The sequence below is a fragment of the Pseudophryne corroboree genome, chromosome 8, assembly GCF_028390025.1.
Source record: "Pseudophryne corroboree isolate aPseCor3 chromosome 8, aPseCor3.hap2, whole genome shotgun sequence".
NCBI lineage: Eukaryota > Metazoa > Chordata > Amphibia > Anura > Myobatrachidae > Pseudophryne > Pseudophryne corroboree.
The window spans coordinates 58163494-58185374 of record NC_086451.1 but is presented as its reverse complement, the minus strand read 5'-3'; the positions used below and the strand labels follow the sequence as shown (position 1 = coordinate 58185374).

The following is a 21881-nucleotide window of genomic DNA, read 5'->3' as shown; positions in this document are numbered from 1 at the left end:
GAGTCCTCTAAGTCCCTAGTAGCCGCAGGTACCACAATAGGTTGGTTCATGTGAAATGCAGAAACCACCTTAGGTAGAAATTGAGGACGAGTCCTCAATTCCGCCCTGTCAGAATGAAAATTTAGGTAAGGGCTTTTACATGATAAAGCCGCCAATTCTGACACACGCCTAGCTGAAGCCAAGGCCAACAGCATCGACACCTTCCACGTGAGATATTTTAAATCTACCGTAGACAATGGTTCAAACCAGTGTGATTTTAGAAATCTCAACACAACATTGAGATCCCAAGGTGCCACTGGAGGCACAAAAGGAGGCTGTATGTGCAGCACCCCTTTCACAAATGTCTGAACTTCAGGTACTGAAGCCAGTTCTTTCTGGAAGAATATCGACAGGGCCGAAATTTGAACCTTAATGGACCCTAATTTTAGGCCCATAGACAGTCCTGTTTGCAGGAAATGCAAGAAACGACCCAGTTGAAATTCCTGTGTAGGGGCCTTCTTGGCCTCACACCACGCAACATATTTACGCCAAATGCGGTGATAATGTTTTGCGGTTACTTCCTTTCTGGCTTTTACCAGAGTAGGGATGACTTCTTCTGGAATGCCCTTGTCCTTCAGGATCCGGCGTTCAACCGCCATGCCGTCAAACGCAGCCGCGGTAAGTCTTGGAACAGACCAGGCCCCTGCAGTAGCAGGTCCTGTCTTAGAGGTAGAGGCCACGGTTCGTCCATGAGCATCTCTTGAAGTTCCGGGTACCAAGACCTTCTTGGCCAATCCGGAACCACGAGTATAGTTCTTACTCCTCTCCTTCTTATGATTCTCAATACTTTCGGTATGAGGGGCAGAGGAGGGAATACATACTGACTGGTACACCCACGGCGTTACCAGAGCGTCCACTGCTATTGCCTGAGGGTCCCTTGACCTGGCGCAATATCTGTCCAGTTTTTTGTTTAGACGTGACGCCATCATGTCCACCTTTGGTCTTTCCCAACGGTTTACAATTTGGTGGAAGACTTCTGGGTGAAGTCCCCACTCTCCCGGGTGAAGGTCGTGTCCGCTGAGGAAGTCTGCTTCCCAGTTGTCCACTCCCGGAATGAACACTGCTGACAGTGCTATCACATGATTTTCCGCCCAGCGAAGAATCCTTGCAGTTTCTGCCATTGCCCTCCTGCTTCTCGTGCCGCCCTGTCTGTTTATGTGGGCGACTGACGTGATGTTGTCCGACTGGATCAACACCGCCTGACCCTGAAGCAGAGGTTTTGCTTGAATTAAGGCATTGTAAATGGCCCTTAGTTCTAGAATGTTTATATGAAGAGATGTTTCCATGCTTGACCACAAGCCCTGGAAATTCCTTCCCTGTGTGACTGCTCCCCAGCCTCTCAGGCTGGCATCCGTGGTTACCAGGATCCAATCCTGAATGCCAAATCTGCGGCCCTCTAGTAGATGAGCCCTCTGAAGCCACCACAGGAGAGACACCCTTGTCCTTGGCGACAGGGTTATCCGTTGATGCATCTGAAGATGCGATCCGGACCATTTTCCCAGTAGATCCCACTGAAAAGTTCTTGCATGGAATCTTCCGAATGGAATCGCTTCGTAAGAAGCCACCATTTTTCCCAGGACCCTTGTGCACTGATGCACTGAGACCTGTCCTGGTTTTAGGAGGTTCCTGACTAGCTCGGATAACTCCCTGGCCTTCTCCTCCGGGAGAAACACCTTCTTCTGGACTGTGTCCAGAATCATTCCTAAGAACAGTAGACGTGTCGTTGGAATCAGCTGCGATTTTGGAATATTTAGAATCCATCCGTGCTGACTTAGCACTACCTGAGATAGTGCCACTCCGACTTCTAACTGTTCCTTGGTTCTTGCCCTTATCAGGAGATCGTCCAAGTAAGGGATAATTAAGATGCCTTTTCTTCGTAGAAGAATCATCATTTCGGCCATTACCTTGGTAAAGACCCGAGGCGCCGTGGACAATCCAAACTGCAGCGTCTGAAACTGATAATGACAGTTTTGTACTACAAACCTGAGGTACCCTTGGTGAGAAGGATATATTGGGACGTGGAGATAAGCATCCTTGATGTCCAGCGACACCATATAGTCCCCCTCTTCCAGGTTCGCTATCACCGCTCTGAGTGACTCCATCTTGAATTTGAACCTTTTTATGTAAGTGTTCAAAGATTTTAGATTTAATATTGGTCTCACCGAGCCGTCCGGCTTCGGTACCACAAATAGTGTGGAATAATACCCCTTCCCCTGTTGTAAGAGGGGTACCTTGATTATCACCTGCTGGGAGTACAGCTTGTGAATGGCTTCCAGAACTGCCTCCCTGTCGGAGGGAGACTTTGGTAAAGCAGACTTCAGGAACCGATGAGGAGGAAACGCCTCGAATTCCAGTTTGTACCCCTGTGATACTACCTGTAGAATCCAGGGATCCACTTGCGAGTGAGCCCACTGCGCGTTGAAATACTTGAGACGGGCCCCCACCGTGTCTGAGTCTGCTTGTAAAGCCCCAGCGTCATGCTGAAGACTTGGCAGAAGCAGGGGAGGGCTTCTGCTCCTGGGAAGCGGCTGCATGGTGCTGCCTTTTTCCTCTTCCTCTGCCCTTGGGCAGAAAAGAGTGACCTTTTGCTCGCTTGTACTTATGGGAACGAAAGGACTGAGTTTGAAAAGACTGTGTCTTTTTCTGTTGATGTGAAGTAACCTGGGGTAAAAAGGTGGATTTTCCAGCCGTTGCCGTGGCCACCAGGTCTGTTAGACCAGCCCCAAATAACTCCTCCCCCTTATACGGCAATACTTCCATGTGCCGTTTGGAATCTGCGTCCCCTGACCACTGTCTGGTCCATAATGCTCTTCTGGCAGAGATGGACATTGCGCTTACTCTTGATGCCAGGGTACAAATATCCCTCTGCGCATCACGCATATATAGCAATGCATCCTTTAAATGTTCTATAGTTAACAGAATATTGTCCCTATCCAGGGTATCAATATTCTCAGTCAGGGAATCCGCCCATGCGACTCCAGCACTGCACATCCAGGCTGATGCGATTGCTGGTCGCAGTATAACACCAGTATGTGTGTATATACTTTTCAGGATATTTTCCAGCCTCCTATCAGCTGGTTCTTTGAGGGTGGCCGTATCAGGGGACGGTAACGCTACTTGTTTAGATAAACGTGTGAGCGCCTTATCTACCCTAGGGGGTGTTTCCCACCGTGCCCTAACCTCTGGCGGGAAAGGGTATAGTGCTAATAACTTATTAGAAATTAGCTGTTTTTTATCGGGGGAAACCCACGCTTTATCACACACCTCATTTATTTCCTCAGACTCAGGAAAAACTATTGGCAGTTTTTTCACACCCCACATAATACCCGCCTTTGAGGTATTTGTAGTGTCAGAAAGGTTCAATGCCTCTTTCATTGCCGTGATCATGTAACGTGTGGCCCTACTGGACATTACGTTTGTCTCGTCACCGTCGACACTAGATTCAGTATCTGTATCTGGATCCGTGTCGACCCACTGAGGTAGCGGCCGTTTTAGGGCCCCTGAGGGTGTCTGAGACGCCTGAACAGGCACTAATTGATTTGCCGGCTTTCTCATGTCGTCAACAGTTTTTTGTAAATTGCTGACATTATCACTTAATTGCTTAAACACAATCATCCAGTCAGGTGTCGACTCCCTAGGGGGTGACATCACTAACACAGGCAACTGCTCCGCCTCCACCTCATTTTCCTCCTCATACATGTCGACACACGCGTACCGACACACAGCACACACACCGGGAATGCTCTGATAGAGGACAGGACCCCACTTAGCCCTTTGGAGAGACAGAGGGAGAGTCTGCCAGCACACACCCAGCGCTATATATATACAGGGATAACCTTATATAAGTGTTAATCCCTTATAGCTGCTGTTAATCTAGTTATTTGCTGCCAAAATGCCCCCCCTTCTCTTTTTTACCCTGAATCAGATGCAGTACTGCAGGGGAGAATCAGGGAGCCGTCCTTCCAGCGGAGCTGTGAGGGAATAATGGCGCCAGTGTGCTGAGGAGATAGGCCCCGCCCCTTCACGACGTCCTTAACTCCCGCTTTTTTGTGTAAAATGGCAGGGGAAAAAATACATCCATATAGCCCTGGAGCTATATGTGATGTATTCCTTTTGCCAGCTAAGGTATATGTGTGTTATATTGCGTCTCAGGGCGCTCCCCCCCAGCGCCCTGCACCCTCAGTGACCGGAGTGTGAAGTGTGCTGAGAGCAATGGCGCACAGCTGCGGTGCTGTGCGCTACCTTAGTCTTGAAGACAGGATGTCTTCTGCCGCCGCTTTCACCGGACCTTCGTCTCTTCTGGCTCTGTAAGGGGGACGGCGGCGCGGCTCCGGTGACCCATCCAGGCTGAACCTGTGATCGTCCCTCTGGAGCTAACGTCCAGTAGCCTAAGAAGCCCAATCCACTCTGCACTCAGGTGAGTTCGCTTCTTCTCCCCTTAGTCCCACGATGCAGTGAGCCTGTTGCCAGCAGGACTCACTGAAAATAAAAAAACCTAACTAAACTTTTATTCTAAGCAGCTCTGGAGAGCTACCTAGTTTGCACCCTTCTCGGCCGGGCACAAAAATCTAACTGGCTTGGAGGAGGGTCATAGGGGGAGGAGCCAGTGCACACCACCTGATATCTCAAGCTTTTATTTTGTGCCCTGTCTCCTGCGGAGCCGCTATTCCCCATGGTCCTTACGGAGTCCCAGCATCCACTTAGGACGTTAGAGAAAATACATGGAAAAGAAATGCAGCTATATGCGTGTGTACGCAAAACAGAAATAAAACAGTTTTAAAAGATACTAGCGTGTTGTTCTTACCTCCGGTTCCCGGATTCCTTCAGCACCCTTTACTAAGCGAAGCAGACGCTTATCCCGTCAGCACTGCGAAGAATATGATCTCCCGCCCTTTGCTGATGGATAATGTCTGCTGAAATTACCTAGCAGAGATATGTGAAGGACAGGACGAGCCGCCAATTGATAAAGCTAAATATTTATCTTATATAAAACCCTTTATGAGGTCTAAGAACACTGTACGCTATTTACGTATGGAGTACCGTAAGGGTACGCTCGTTGCGTAACAATCGCTTAGCCGTGGTCGAGACGCTCAAGCGTCACGTTCGCTCACGGCCAAGAGATCACAGGCAGGCACGCTATTGGCTGCTGACTAACGTAATGGTTCACTATAGCGTAACGGACGCTGTATCGGGAGCGGGCTGCTCGAGCGATACAGACGCTCACGAGAATACGCTGTTGGTATCGGGCACACTTATAGGTGAGCGACTACCGTAATGCTACGCTATCAGCGTAGCGGACGCTCGAGACCACGAGGAGATCACCAGCGGCGCTGACGCTCACAATGTTAAACCTTTATATCTAAACCATAAACAATGTAATATGCTGTAAAACCTTAGTGTAGAGATAGGGTGTAGATGCAACACAGTGTAACCTTATTAACTTAAAAGCTGTTTGAGCGTCACCGACGCTCTGAGAATACTTAACACTATAAGAAATACACAGATACCGTGCTTAGGGTCCAACGCCTAATATATATATATTATGAATGTTATACTTGCAAAAGAATTTAATACAATACAAGTCATACACTACAATATAACATAGACTAACTAACCAGGTAACTACACATGAAATACAATACAATACTACTACGTTTAAGAGAATACGAGAGAAAGAGAAGAGAGAGAGAGAGAGAGAGAGAGATATGGCCCATAATAACAAGAAAGACAATATGATTGCGGAGAAAACTTACGCACAAAGGAAACGATCGCATGCGCCTCTGGACATCCAGCTCCCGATTTTCAGCAATGATAACCGTTGAAGAGTGAGAGCTGGATGTGATCGGCTTGTCTATTTATGCCCCACACACAATACAATTCAATGGTCCCTACAATCTCATTGTTCATTGGACACAGGAATTCCTCCTCGCATTATAACAAAAGGTCATAGGTTGATTCATACAGGTGGGCTGTGACGATTTCCAACAGCTCAGGTGGGAGGGAAACTGGGTTTCCCGCCGCATGGATAATTAAGTGCAAATAATAGTAAATGGACATAAACTTCTTATGTCCATAACTATTCGCACGAGCGATTAATCCGCTTCAAACCAACACCGGAATATTGCTAATTAAATACTCTTCCGATGGATACTAAACACCACTGTATTACTCCTGTCTGACCCTTCGTATCAAACAAAGGGGGATTTCTCTGTTCATGAGCATTCTACATTAACCAAACTTTCAGAATCTATCAAAGGGACCATGATCTACAAAATACATTATATAGTGAAAATATGTAACGATTGAGTCGCACGCTATGAACACATGAACTCTACCGTAAATGCACATACCGCGCGCCCGCAACAGCGAGTATGCGCACTCACGGGAGAGCGCACGCATGCGCAGCGCAGACCTGTATGAGGTGCAAATATGGCAGTGTGCATCGTGATATTTTTCTGACTTTGACACCAAGGACAAGGGGTCCCTCCTGTGGTGGTTGCAGAGTGCTCATCTTCTAGAGGGCCGCAGATTCGGCATTCAGGACTGGGTCCTGGTAACCACGGATGCCAGCCTGCGAGGCTGGGGAGCAGTCACACAGGGAAGGAATATCCAGGACTTATGGTCAAGCCTGGAGACATCACTTCACATAAATATCCTGAAGCTAAGGGACATTTACAATGCTCTAAGCTTAGCAAGACCTCTGCTTCAAGGTCAGCCGGTGTTGATCCAGTCGGACAACATCACGGCAGTCACCCACGTAAACAGACAGGATGGCACAAGAAGCAGGAGGGCAATGGCAGAAGCTGCAAGGATTCTTCGCTGGGCGGAAAATCATGTGATAGCACTGTCAGCAGTATTCATTCCGGGAGTGGACAACTGGGAAGCAGACTTCCTCAGCACGACCTCCACCCGGGAGAGTGGGGACTTCACCCAGAAGTCTTCCACATGATTATAAACCGTTGGGAAAAACTCGACAGGTATTGCGCCAGGTCCAGGGACCCTCAGGCAATAGCTGTAGACGCTCTGGTAACACCGTGGGTGTACCAGTCAGGGTATGTGTTCCCTCCTCTGCCTCTCATACCCAAGGTACTGAGATTGATAAGATGGAGAGGAGTAAGCACTATATTCGTGGCTCCGGATTGGCCAAGAAGGACTTGGTAACCGGAATTTCAAGAGATGCTCACGGAGGATCCGTGGCCTCTACCTCTAAGAAGGGACCTGCTCCAGCAAGGACCCTGTCTGTTCCAAGACTTACCGCGGCTGCGTTTGACGGCATGGCGGTTGAACGCCGGATCCTGAAGGAAAAAAGGCATTCCGGATGAAGTCATCCCTATCCTGATCAAAGCCAGGAAGGATGTAACCGCAAAAACATTATCACCGCAATTGGCAAAAATATGTTGCGTGGTGCGAGGCCAGTAAGGCCCGACGGTGGAAATTCAACTGGGTCGATTCCTACATTTCCTGCAAACAGGAGTGTCTATGGGCCTGAAATTGGGGTCCATTAAGGTTCAAATTTCGGCCCTGTCAATTTTCTTCCAAAAAGAACTAGTTTCAGTCCCTGAAGTTCAGACGTTTGTAAAAGGGGTACTGCATATACAGCCTCCTTTTGTGCCTCCAGTGGCACTTTGGGATCTCAATGTAGTTTTGGGTTCCAAAAGTCACATTGGTTTGAAACACTTAAAATCTGTGGAGTTAAAATATCTCACATGGAAAGTGGTCATGCTGTTGGCCCTGGCCTGGGCCAGGCGCGTGTCAGAATTGGCGGCTTTATCCTGATTCGGACAGGGCGGAATTGAGGACTCGTCCTCAGTTTCTCCCTAAGGTGGTTTCAGCGTTTCACCTGAACCAACCTATTTGTGGTGCCTGCGGCTACTAGGGACTTGGAGGACTCCAAGTTGCTAGACGTTGTCAGGGCCCTGAAAATATATGTTTCCAGGAGGGCTGGAGTCAGGAAATCTGACTTGCTGTTTATCCTGTATGCACCCAACAAGCTGGGTGCTCCTGCTTCTAAGCAGACTATTGCTCGTTGGATTTGTAGTACAATTCAGCTTGCACATTCTGTGGCAGGCCTGCCACAGCCAAAAATCTGTAAATGCCCACTCCACAAGGAAGGTGGGCTCATCTTGGGCGGCTGCCCGAGGGGTCTCGGCTTTACAACTTTGCCGAGCAGCTACTTGGTCAGGAGCAAATACGTTTGTAAAATTCTACAAAATTGATATCCTGGCTGAGGAGGACCTGGAGTTCTCTCATTTGGTGCTGCAGAGTCATCCGCACTCTCCCGCCCGTTTGGGAGCTTTGGTATAATCCCCATGGTCCTTACGGAGTCCCCAGCATCCACTTAGGACGTTAGAGAAAATAAGAATTTACTTACCGATAAATCTATTTCTCATAGTCCGTAGTGGATGCTGGGCGCCCATCCCAAGTGCGGATTGTCTGCAATACTTGTACATAGTTATTGTTACAAAAATCGGGTTATTATTGTTGTGAGCCATCTTTCAGAGGCTCCTCTGTTATCATGCTGTTAACTGGGTTCAGATCACAGGTTGTACGGTGTGATTGGTGTGGCTGGTATGAGTCTTACCCGGGATTCAAAATCCTTCCTTATTGTGTACGCTCGTCCGGGCACAGTATCCTAACTGAGGCTTGGAGGAGGGTCATAGGGGGAGGAGCCAGTGCACACCAGATAGTCCTAAAGCTTTCTTTAGATGTGCCCAGTCTCCTGCGGAGCCGCTATTCCCCATGGTCCTTACGGAGTCCCCAGCATCCACTACGGACTATGAGAAAGAGAATTATCGGTAGGTAAATTCTTATATATATATATATATATATATACATACATACATACATACATACATACATACATACATACATACATACATACATACATACATACATACATACATACATACACACACACACACACACACACACGTGTGTGTAGGTATATAAATATTTGCTGATGATGGGAAATTGCTTTGCCTGTAGGTGCTTCTGGCAGAATATAAGGAGACAGGAAAGCTATACGCAATCAAAGCCCTGAAGAAGCGAGATATCGTTGGTAGAGACGAACTTGAAAGGTTGGGAAAACTCGAGTCCCCTTTGTTATGTGCATAACCTCACATTGTACAGTAGGCTGATGTGAACGTCATGTCATCCCGGCAGATTGTATCACGTATTGGTAAAGTGATGGAGAATCTGTTATGTAAATGTTGTATTTGTCTGTTGTCTCAGCGTAGCGTTTGTCACACATTACTTCTAGCCATAATGTCCCCCCATTGCGTTCCCTGTACCTTCCTGTCGTTGCAGCCTGCAGTGTGAGAAGCATATCTTTGAGGTGGTGAACTCTTCTGGACACCCGTTTTTGGTGAACTTGTTTGGCTGTTTCCAGACCCCTGAACACGCGTGCTTTGTCATGGAATACATGCCAGGCGGGGACCTGATGATGCACATACACACCAATGTGTTCTCTCAGCCAGCAACAAGGTGTGACTGGGGTGAAGTGTCTGTAGGACATTGTGGTCTCCGGCCATATGTTGGAACTAACTGGGAACCTTTCTCTTGTCAGATTCTACTCGGCCTGTGTGATTCTCGGCCTCCAGTTCCTGCACGAGAAAAAAATAATTTACAGGTATGGAGATCTGAAACGCAGATGGATTTCTGCTTCCGGTTACTATGGAGGGACTTGTTTCCTCCTTTATCAGTGTGCAATGTTATTGTTTTGCTAGGAGCCTGGTCCATTTCTCAAAATGGCTGCCTTCATGACCATTATCCTTGAGGCTTTGAGAACTAATAGTCATCCGGCCCCAAGTGTCCAACACACTTATTGTTAGACAGTGGATGTCTGGCCCACCCTTGGCACTTATTATTATTATTATTATTATCCTTTATTTATATGGCGCCACAAGGGATCTGCAGCGCCCATTACAGTATAATCGGGCCTTGATTTTTCAGTATATGCTCTTTAACACAAATTCTAATAGGAGGCCTTTGTTTCAGGGATTTCTGTAGCAAGTTCCAGAGCGACTGTAGCAAAAAAAAAAACCTTCTAGAAGTATATCCAATAATGTACTTTTATATGTTTCTTATCTATATCGGTCGTGTTCATTGATAAGTCTCACTAGGAGTCTCTGGCTCCTCCTAATTGAGTAGAAGAGATTTGCTTTAAAGCAATTTGTAGTTATGGTGTCCCCGGTACACTTGCCTACATTATATCTGTACTCCATTATACGTGGTGGGTTATTCAGACCTAGCCGCATTAGCGGCCCGCATCGCAGTTTGCCGATGGTGGCAAGCTGCACATGTACAGCGGCTGCGCAGCCATACACATTGCGGTCGCATCCCTGATGGATGTGACCGCAGTGTAATTGACAGTGGCGGTTGCTGTGGGGGTCGGCGCTGGGAAAGCGGGGGCGGGTCGGCAGCATTTTCAGGGCGGCTGCATGACGTCACACGCAGCTGCTCTGTTAAAAGAATGGCCGCTGACAGCACCGCCAGGCTGCGCTGCCATGGGTCAACTTTAGTTCTGATGCGTCCGCAATTAGATTGTGGTCGCATCGGGAGGTGGCCTTGCTGTGATCCCGAGGAGGGGATCTATGGCATACTCTGGCTCAGATGGCCATTGATGTAAATAGATACATTTTTAAGGAAGGTATATAAAGGCATTGGGGGTCATTCCGACCCGTTCGCGCGCAGCGGCTGCCGCAGTGCGCGACGTTGCCCGGCGACAGGGGTCGCCGGGTTACATCACGGCTTAAGAAGAAAGCGGTCGCAGAACGGACCGCAAAGAACAGGAAGAGGGCGGTGCAGGGCGGATCCTGACCGTTTTGGAGCCGTTTTCGGGGAGTGGTGAGTATAACGCAGGTGTGTCCAGGCAAACGGAGGGCGGAGGTGTGACGTCAAAGCTGGCCCCATCATCGCTGGATCCATCGCACAGGGTAAGTAGGTATAGGGCTGGTCTTGTTTTGTGTGAATTTTTTTTAGCTTGGCAGGGCTGCACAAGCGATCGCAGCCCTGCTAAGCTAAAATACCCTCCCCCATAGGCGTGTACTAGTTGATCGCAGCAGCAGCAAAAAGTTGCTGGCTGCAATCAACTCGGAATGACCACCCTTGTCCGCTAATGAAGTGTTGAGAGTAGCATCCGTGAACTTGTCCTTGGCATAGCTGACTACACCGGACACTTGGTTAGTCCATAGGGACAGCCCAAGTCTGCTTTAAGGCTACGCACACATTTAATATGTATAAAGCGGACACCTCTAAACTTGTGACTTTGGCCGATGGAGGAATTTCTCGCATATAGGGGGTAATTCCAAGTTGATCACAGCAGGAATTTTGTTAGCAGTTGAGCAAAACCATGGGGGTCATTCCGAGTTGTTCGCTCGTTGCCGATTTTCGCTATATTGCGATTAGTCGCTTACTGCGCATGCGCTTAGTTATTTTACACAAAAGTTAGGTATTTTACTCACGGCATAACAAGGATTTTTCATCGTTCTGGTGATCATACTGTGATTGACAGGAAGTGGGTGTTTCTGGGCGGAAACTTGCCGTTTTCTGGGCGTGTGCGAAAAAACGCTGGCGTTTCTGGGAAACTCCGTCTGAAGAAATGGGGGAGTGTCTGGGCGAACGCTGGGTGTGTTTGTGACGTCAAACCAGGAACGAAACTGACTGAACTGATCGCAGTGGCTGAGTAAGTCTGGAGCTACTCAGAAACTGCTAAGAAAATTTCGATTTGCAATTCTGCTTATCGTTCGTTCGCAATTCTGCTAAGCTAAGATACACTCCCAGAGGGCGGCTGCTTAGCGTGTGCAATGCTGCTAAAAGCGAACTCTGAATGAGGGCCCATGTGCACTGCAGGGGAGGCAGATATAACATGTGCAGAGAGAGTTAGATTTGGGTGTGGTGTGTTCAATCTGCAATCTAAATTGCAGTGTAAAAATAAAGCAGCCAGTATTTACCCTGCACAGAAACAAAATAACCCATCCAAATCTTACTCTCTCTGCACATGTTATATCTGCCTCCCCTGCAGTGCACATGGTTTTGCCCAACTGCTAACAAAATTCCTGCTGCGATCAACTTGGAATTACCCCCATAGCAAGAGTATTGTATTATTAATTAAGAGTATTGTAGTATTACTTGTACAAACGGAGGGCAAATGTTGCCTGTGGGAAAGTTTTACAAGTGGCTATATAGAGGAACGAACCTCCTTAGTCTGGTGGACGTGTTACTGTAGGCGTACAAAGAGCGTTTCCTGTGCTGGTCAGTCCTACGGATATACTTGCAGAGACCCTAGCTGTATAATGCCAGTAATGTGCTAGATAACAAGATGCTGTTTGCTGTCTGATAAGAGACTCTGCTGAGCATAGATACAACTTGTGGGCATTATGAGTTGTACAGTGACTCCATAATAGGTGGTGGTGTATGGAATATGGGTCATCTTTGGGGAGATGTAGGGGGAAGATCCATCACAGATTCTAAAGAGGACACATTGACGTGATGCCTACAGCAACCAATTAGATTCTAGCTATTCTTTCTCTGTCATCCATCTGGGGGACGCTGCGCCATTACTTGTGCGTTAGAGGTGTGTGGTAGTGGAGTTTGGCACAGAATCTATCAAACAAACTGCCTCCTCCCCCCTCTAACCCCTCCCATCTCCTTCCTGCCCAGCCAGCAACTCGGTTTTAGTTTTGTGCCTGTGGAGTACAGACAGTGTTTCTTTCTCCGTAGATTTAGTGGATTTTTTTTCTTTTCTCAAAAGTACCTAGTCCCTGTTTGCAGGTGACAGGTACTACTGGAGTGGGTTTAGTTAGTAAGATGTTCCCACTCTGATCTGCCGCTGGAGGCCACCACACCTTGGTCACTGGGGCCCCCATTCTTCTCTTCATGATGCAGGATGCGGCAGAGATAAGGTACAAGCCAGCCACAATCTGTCACTGACAGTATTGGGCTGTCCCCTCTATTGTTATTTTTCTTGTATTTCTGTGAGTTCATAAGTGTGATTGTACTTGTTTATTTTACCCCCCCGCGCGCCCGCTTGCGCGCATCGAAACTCACAATCCGAAGGCTCTTCCCCCCCGGCAACGAGGGTGAGCGGTCGAGTTGTGGGGACATAATACTGAGCGTGGTCCGGGAAAGTGATGTGCACTACCTGGGACCAGCACACGTTGGTAGTGTCTGCCCGCGAAAGCCGCTGTGTGTAGCGGCGCGCGGGAGACCCGAACTTCCGGTTTCTGTAAACTCCCAGGGAGCAGCCGCGGCGGTTACGTAATGCTTTCAGGGACGGATTCCCGCCCTGCTCTGCCCGCGCGCGCTGTCCTGCAGCTTCCTGAGGGCTCCGGGACGCCATCTTCTCCGGCTGCAGACTGGGGGACGCTGTGCTACTCACGCAGACACGGAGGATACAGTGTTATTCTGGGGGAAGTTTTTATTAGAAGCAACGCTTTTCACGGTCTTTTTTCACAACTAACTGCAAGTATATTTGTGGATGGTTTTCTCTAGCCCTAGTGGGGGGATAGCAGTCAGCCTTCTTAGTGTCACTAGAATCGTGGGATAACTGCTAGGTCACTTTTATAGGGGATTTGTAGTTCATTTTTTAGTGCTCTTAAATAAAAAAAAAAAAACTATATATATATATATATATATATATATATATATATATATATATAGAGAGAGAGAGAGATATATATATATATATATATATATATATATAGAGAGATATATATAGAGATATATATATATATATAGAGATATATATATATATATAGAGATATATATAGAGATATATATATATATATAGAGATATATATATATATATAGAGATATATATATATATATATATATATATATATATATATATATATATATATATATATATATATATATATATATATATATATATATATATATATATATATAAATAAAATAAGATATGGCTAGTAAACCGGACAAAGCTACAAAGGGCAAAACGGCCTCGGTGGTTTATTTTTCCTGTTCACAGTGTGGCTCAAAGCTGGCTAAGGGTAGCGCTGACGCGGGTACCCTCTGTACTTCGTGCTCTGATGCATCAGTGGTGGATCAGCAGGGAGGTTCCACAGATCAGTCTATGCCCCCATGGGCCAAGAACATGGTGGATGCCATTTCGGATTTGCGTCAGTCTAGATCGGAGGCTGAATACGCTCAAACTCAGATGGAGCCTCTGTGGGCCCAGAATATGGGCAAGTGTCTTACTGATTTAACTCATTCTTTAAACAAGTTTGTAAACTCTGCCAGCAGTTCCACTGCTACTAAACGCCCACAACCGTTACCCGCTATAACATTTCCGGGGGAGGAGTTGGATTCTCTGACATCTCCATTGGAGGAGGGGGAGGTAGATCGTGAATGGGACGAAGTTTCGGCTTGGGAGGAGGAGGAGCTATCTACTAGCTCAGGTGTTAGATTGCTGATAGAAGCCATTCGTCAAACTCTTAATATTCAGGATACGGCAGTGGCGGAGACTTCCTCTGCCTTTTTCAAAAGACAAGTTACTGCCTTCCCTTCTTACTCTCACTTTGCGGATATTTTAAAAGAACCCTGGCTTAAACTGGATTCTCGTTTCCAGGCTCCTAAAAAAATTAAAATTTCTATATCATTTTACGGAGGAAGACACAAAATTTTGGGAAACAGCCCCAAAGGTAGACACTCCTATTTCACATTTGGCAAAAGCTACGGTTATTCCTTCTGTACAGTCCGTGACTTTAAAAGACCCTACCGATAGGAAGATAGAAGCATTACTAAAATCTATGTTTTCTTTATCAGGTGTCTCTCTACGTCCAATTCTTGCTGGAGCCTGGGTCCTTAAGGCCGTGGATGAATGGCTTGCACAGGTCGTATCTGGAATGCAATCGGATGATCCGTCGGAAGCCATCCAATTAGCAGAACAGATCTCTGAGGCTCTTATGTGGGTGAGGCCTTGTTAGATTTTGTTGCGCTACAGTCCCGTGTCTCTGCCTTGACAGTGTCAGTAAGACGGTCTCTTTGGCTTAGGGTTTGGAATGCTGATTCGGACTCGAAGCAGACCTTGACGGCAGTACCCTTTGAAGGGGAGTTTCTTTTTGGGTCGGAGTTAAAGAAGATTTTTTCAGATACTACAAGAGGAAAGAGCCCCTTTCTTCCATCTGCGCCTCAAAAACCGAAACCTACGAGGTTTCGGTCCTATCGTACGCAGGGCAGAGGTAGTTTCCATTCCTTTCGTGCTTTCTCCAGATTTCCACGAAGAGGGTCATTCAGAGGTAGAGGATCTCAGGCTACTCGCAGACCAGCCAGTAAGCCTGCCGACAAGCCTGCTGCATGACGTTTCAGGACTTCAGGAGGGATCGATGAAGGTTGGGGCTCGGTTACTTCAGTTCAAGGAGGTGTGGCTCCTGTCGAAACCAGATCGGTGGGTAATGGAGGACATATCCAGAGGATATATGTTGGATCTCGAAGAACCAGTTACATACCGTCTGTTCGTCACCCCTCTCTCAGACGATCCCTCCAGACGTCAAGCTCTTCTTCAGGCAACAGCAACCCTCTTACAAAATGGAGTAATCCTTCCGGTTCCCACTCAACAGAGGGGTCGGGGTTTTTACTCGGGTCTTTTTCTCGTGGACAAACCGGACGGTTCGTTTCGACCCATTCTGAATTTCAAAGCCCTCAACCCATATCTCTCAACCCAAAAATTCAAAATGGAATCCATTCGCTCAATTATTACCGCCATGGAGCCAGGGGAATATTTGGCTTCAATAGACATAAAAGACGCCTACCTACATGTCCCTATTTGGATAGGTCATCAATCTCTTCTGAGATTTGCAGTCGGACCTTGGCATTTTCAGTTTCAGGCTCTTCCCTTTGGTCTATCCACCGCTCCTCGGGTGTTTACAAAAGTCATGGGTCATGTAGTAGCGGTTCTCCGTTGTCAGGGGGTCAACATCACTCCATACTTGGATGATCTGTTAGTCAAGGCCCCGTCAGAGGCGATTCTCTATCAGAACCTATGTCTAACGATAGAGACTCTGCAGTCATTCGGATGGATAATAAACTTTCCAAAGTCGTCTTTACTTCCTTCCCAGAAAATGATTTTTCTGGGACTTTAGAAGGTGTTTCTTCCTTCGGACAAGATTCAGGATCTGCAGTCCAGAATTCGGACCCTGTTGCACTTACCGGTAGTGTCGATCCTCAGATGCATGCAGGTGTTAGGCAAGATGGTGTCATCCTTCGAGGCAGTCCCATACGCCAGATTTCATGCCCGACCTCTTCAGGCTCAGATTCTCAGCTGTTGGACTTGGATGGAACCATGTCTCGAATTGCAGTTGATCCGCTTGTCGGTAAAGACTCGTCAGTCACTTCACTGGTGGCTTCACAGCCACAATTTGAAAAAAGGAACGCCGTTCACGATTTGGTCTTGGATGATGGTCACCACGGACGCAAGCATCAGCGGTTGGGGAGCAGTGTTCCAGACTCATCACTTCTATGGGCGCTGGAACAGTCAGGAGTCGAAATTACAGATCAACATTCTGGAGTTGAGGGCAATCAGGTATGCACTCCTTCAGATTCAAACCATGGTACAGGGTCATCCAGTTCGGGTTCAGTCCGACAATGCCACAGCGGTGGCTTACATAAACAAACAGGGAGGAACTCGAAGCTGGTCCGCCATGAGAGAAGTCGCTCAGATTCTCATGCGCGCGTAACGTTGGGTTCCGGTAATATCCGCAATTCACATTCCAGGAGTCGAGAACTGGGAAGCGGATTTTTTTGAGACGTCACACGATTCATCCGGGAGAATGGGAACTTCACCAGGAAGTGTTTCTATCTCTAGTGGCCCGCTGGGGAATGCCCGACGTAGACCTAATGGCGTCTCGTCTCAACAAGAAACGTCCTCACTACGGCTCGCGGACTCAGGATCCTCAAGCATTTCTAATCGATGCTCTAACAGCCCTGTGGCAGTTTCAACTGGGATACGTGTTTCCGCCAATTCCACTGATTCCACGTCTACTTCAACGCATTCGGCGAGAAGGTCTCACAATAATTTTGGTTGTTCCAGATTGGCCATGCCGACAGTGGGACACTCTTCTGCGCGGCATGGTCGTCGGGGACCCCTTTCGTCTCCCCCTGCGACCAGATCTTCTTCTTCAAGGACCTTGTCGCCACCCAGATTTAAGTCGGCTGGCTTTGACGGCTTGGTTCTTGAATCTAACATTTTAAGAGCAAAAGGTCTTTCTCGTTCTGTTGTACAGACGATGATTCAGTCTAGGAAACCGGTGACTTCTGGCATTTACCATAGGGTATGGCGTATTTACATTGCTTGGTGCGAAAAGCGGGGCTTGACTCCGCATTTGTTTAAACTTCCTCGCCTACTATCTTTCCTTCAGGAAGGTCTCAATAAGGGTCTGAGGCTTTCTTCACTGAAGGGTCAGGTTTCGGCCTTGTCGGTTCTTTTTCAAAAGAATCTAGCGATCATTCCAGAGGTTCAGACATTCCTTCAGGGAGTACTTCGGATTCAACCACCTTTTGTTCCTCCCTGGGATTTAAACTTAGTCCTTACGGCCCTTCAAAAATCTCCATTTGAGCCTTTGGAATCTGTAGAACTACGTTATCTAACACTAAAAGTTGTTTTTCTTTTGGCTATTGCCTCAGCTAGACGAGTGTCTGAGTTGGCGCCTCTTTCTTGCAGGCCACCCTTGTTGGTTTTTCATGATAAGCGGGTGGTTCTGAGGACTAAGCCTTCTTTCCTTACGAAGGTTGTTTCGGCCTTCCATTTAAATCAGGACATTGTCCTTCCAGCATTTGCTCCGTCGTCTTCTTCCGGGGAGAACTCCCATTTGGCTCTCTTGGATGTTGTCAGGGCCTTACGTATTTATTTGTCTCGCACAGAATCTTTCCGTCGTACGGATACCTTGTTGGTTTTGATTGATGCTCCCAAACGAGGCTGGCCGGCTTCCAAGAACACCGTGGCCCGTTGGGTAACTTCGGCAATCAGACAGGCGTACGTGTCTTCGAATGTTTCGGTTCCTGACTCAATTAGAGCTCATTCGACTAGAGCTGTTGGAGCCTCTTGGGCTGTTCGCGGTGGTGCATCTATTGAGCAGCTGTGCAGGGCGGCGACCTAGTCGTCAGTCCATACTTTCATAAAGTTTTACCGTTTTCATACTTTTGGTTTAGAGACTGCCTCTGTTGGGCGTCAAATTTTACAGACGGCTATGCCGTCTACATCTCCCTCCTCTCATTAGCTTGCTTTGGGAAATCCCACAAGTAACGGCGCAGCGTCCCCCAGATGGATGACAGAGAAATAGGGATTTTTGTTTATTTACCGTAAAATCTCTTTCTCCGAGTCCATCTGGGGGACGCTGCGATCCCTCCTGTAGGTTTGTCTGGTTTATTTGGTTGTTTTTTTGTTCTGATCTATCTCCTTTGGCTTGGCTAAACGTTAACTGAGTTGCTGGCTGGACAGGAAGGAGATGGGAGGGGTTAGAGGGGGGAGGAGGCAGTTTGTTTGATGGATTCTGTGCCAAACTCCACTACCACACACCTCTAACCCACAAGTAACGGCGCAGCGTCCCCCAGATGGACTCAGAGAAAAAGATTTTACGGTAAGTAAACAAAAATCCCTATTTTATCTAGCACATTCTGTAAAATGATAGGGTGCTATAGCTAACACACCAATGTGTCCTGTTTATAAGGACCACTGGACTCCCAAAAGGGCATTGATCAAGGAGCACAGGGCCTAATTCAGATCTGGTTGCAGCAGCAAATTTGTTAGCTAATGGGCAAAACCATGTGTACTGCGGGAGGGGGGCAGATATAACAGAGAGAGTTAGATTTGGGTGGGGAGTGTTCAAACTGGAATCTAAATTGCAGTGTAAAGGGGGGTACACACGGAGAGATCCGTGCTTAAAATCTAAGCAATCTTGCTAGATTGCTTAGATTTTAAGCACGGATCTGCCGTGTGTATGCCCTCCAGCGATAGCGATGCGCGGCCCCGCACATCGCTATCGCCGATGCTAGATTGAGCCTGCATGCAGGCTCAATCTAGCGAGTCGCTCACTTCACCGTTATGTGAAGTGAGCGGCCCCCCGTCGGCTTTCCCCCTCGCTCAGCACATTGCGCTGTGCTGAGCGGGGTGAGAGATGTGTGCTGAGCGGTCTGTGTTAAGATCGCTCAGCACACATCTCTCCCGTGAGTACCCCCCTTAAGAATAAAGCAGCCAGTATTTACCCTGCACAGAAACAATATAACTCATCCAAATCTAACTGGTTTGCCCATTAGCTAACAAATTTGCTGCTGCGATCAGATCTGAATTACCCCCGCAGTTAGGGATCCTTACATTGTGGAGTAGGTATCCTGATACCTCTATGCATGACTGATAAAGTGCCTCTGCCATAGTCCGATAATGCATACATGGGGTGAATCCGCCACACGGTAAGACATCTATTCTGCCATTTAGCTGTATGGAAGTGCTCTTATTAAAGGTCTCCTGATGGATGAGTAACTCATCGCTTACCACAATTTCTAAAACAAAAATCAGCACTCGCCATAATAAACAGTGGGGTTTGGTTTATAGATTGATAAATACATTTAAGCCTGCAGCCCCCGTCTAGGGACCCCATCTTTCTGCAAGTCCTACGCTATCACTCAACAATTGCCATGTGTAGAATTCTATCACATTAGAATTAAACTTAGGATCTGCTATCTGGCTGAGTGCAATCACGATTACATGTAGTCTACTACACATGCTGGCTATATACAATAATACAGTAAGATACAATAATACAATCTCATTATCTCACCTACAGTAAATAGTATTTCTCTAACGTCATAGTGGATGCTGGGGACTCCGTAAGGACCATGGGGAATAGACGGGCTCCGCAGGTGACATGGGCACTTTAAGAAAGAATTTAGGTTCTGGTGTGCACTGGCTCCTCCCTCTATGCCCCTCCTCCAGACCTCAGTTTGAGACTGTGCCCGGACGAGCTGGGTGCTTTTCAGTGAGCTCTCCTGAGCTTGCTGTGAGAAAGTATTTTGTTAGGTTTTTTATTTTCAGGGAGCTCTGCTGGCAACAGACTCCCTGCATCGTGGGACAGAGGGGAGAGAAGCAGCCCTACTCTCTGAAGCTAGGTCCTGCTTCTTAGGCTACTGGTCACCATTAGCTCCAGAGGGATCGTACACAGGATCTCACCCTCGTCGTCCGATCCCAGAGCCGCGCCGCCGTCCCCCTCGCAGAGCCGGAAGACAGAAGCCGGGTGAGTATGAGAAGCAAGAAGACTTCGAAATCGGCGGCAGAAGACTCCGGTCTTCACTGAGGTAACGCACAGCACTGCAGCTGTGCGCCATTGCTCCCACACACCTCACATACTCCGGTCACTGTAAGGGTGCAGTGCGCAGGGGGGGGTGCCCTGGTCAGCATTTGGACCTCTTTTTGGCAAAAGTGAACATATATACAGTTGGGCACTGTATATAGTTGTATGAGCCCCCGCCAAGAAAATGCATATTTAAGCGGGACAGAAGCCTGCCGTCGAGGGGGCGGGGCTTCTTCCTCAGCACTCACCAGCGCCATTTCTTTATCATCCACTAGGGGTCACTGGAGTACTCTTGGGATATGGACGGGCGTAGCCGAACAAAGGCACTGAATATTTAAATTTAGGACTCTCCCCCCTCCATATCCCCGAGTACCTCAGTGTACGACGTCAGTGTTTTTTCGGTGCTCACAGCACGAACATCGGCTTGTGGGAAGAGCCCACATTTGAGATTTTATTTTTCATTTTACTTTTTATTTTTACACTTCCCTTCCCCAGTTTCTTGAAAAACATGGGTCCGGGATGGTGCCGCTGCAAGGCAGCGTATGGCGTGTCGGTCCTCACAAAGAGCACCCTCACAGCCACAGGCGCTGCAAGGCAGCGCATGGCGTGTCGGTCCTCACAAAGAGCACCCTCACAGCCACAGGCAGCCACTGTCTCCTGCAAGCTGGACGGAGCTTACAGAAGAAGCCCCGTCACAGCCAGGAATAAGCAAAGAGCTGGACGGAGCTTACAGGAAGAAGCCCCGTCACAGCCAAGATGATGATCTGACACAGAGAGCTGGACGGAGCTTACAGAGAGAAGCCCCGTCACAGCCAGGATGAGAAGCTGGACGGAGCTTACAGAGAGAAGCCCCGTCACAGCCAGGATGAAAGCCCCGTCACAAGCTGGACGGAGCTTGCAGGAAGTGCGGCACAAGGTATGGTGGGGTGTCAGGGCGGTCAGCTCACGCTGCCGCCCTGCTGTGTGGGAAAGTGTAATTTTACTGTTGCCCGCCGCTGAAGCCGCCGCTGAAAGTGTCCCGCTGAACTACGCTAGAAACAGCGCAGACCGGCCGCACGTCACTCAGAGACGCCGGCCGCTCTCCCAGCGCTGATTACCCGGCACCGCTGTACGAGAGGCGCCGCCGAGACTACGTATCCGGTTTCTAACAGAGCGGCCGCACGTCACTCACAGACGCCGGCCGCTCTTCCAGTGAGGACACCGCACGCCGCTGATGCCCGGCCACCGCTGTATGAAGCGCCGCCGCTCTTCCGGACGGCTCCCCGGCGCTAGACAGCGCTCCCCTGCTCTCCCTGCACCCGCTCCCGTCCGCGGCAGGTAACATGGGGGAGACTACCTCACAAGCAGCGCAGCTGCAGGGGGGGTGAGGGGGAGTAAGGCCCATAGCAGCAGCACCATATAGCAAGGCTGCATGGGTTAAGAAATAGGCTGTTCAGTTTTTTAAAAAGTAAAGGATAGGCTATCAGTGTCATAACCTATTGCATTTTTAACATGTTGCCTGGTATTTTCTGTTAAGGCTGCAATATAATACAAAATTCA

At 48.1% G+C, this 21881-nt stretch overlaps 1 protein-coding gene across 4 annotated transcripts in view; it reads left to right on the top strand.

Annotated features, from left to right (window-relative positions):
- Positions 1-21881, top strand: part of PKN3 (protein kinase N3) — a 138554-nt gene that overhangs the window by 67739 nt on the left and 48934 nt on the right. For all 4 annotated transcript variants that reach the window (XR_010182962.1, XR_010182961.1, XR_010182960.1 and 1 more), the window contains exons 14-16: positions 9025-9116; positions 9346-9522; positions 9605-9667. Coding sequence is in view for 1 of the 4 variants with exons in the window: in XM_063936446.1 (XP_063792516.1) it covers positions 9025-9116; positions 9346-9522; positions 9605-9667 (332 nt within the window). In the remaining 3 variants the exon portion in view is untranslated. The remainder of the gene's footprint in view (positions 1-9024; positions 9117-9345; positions 9523-9604; positions 9668-21881) is intronic.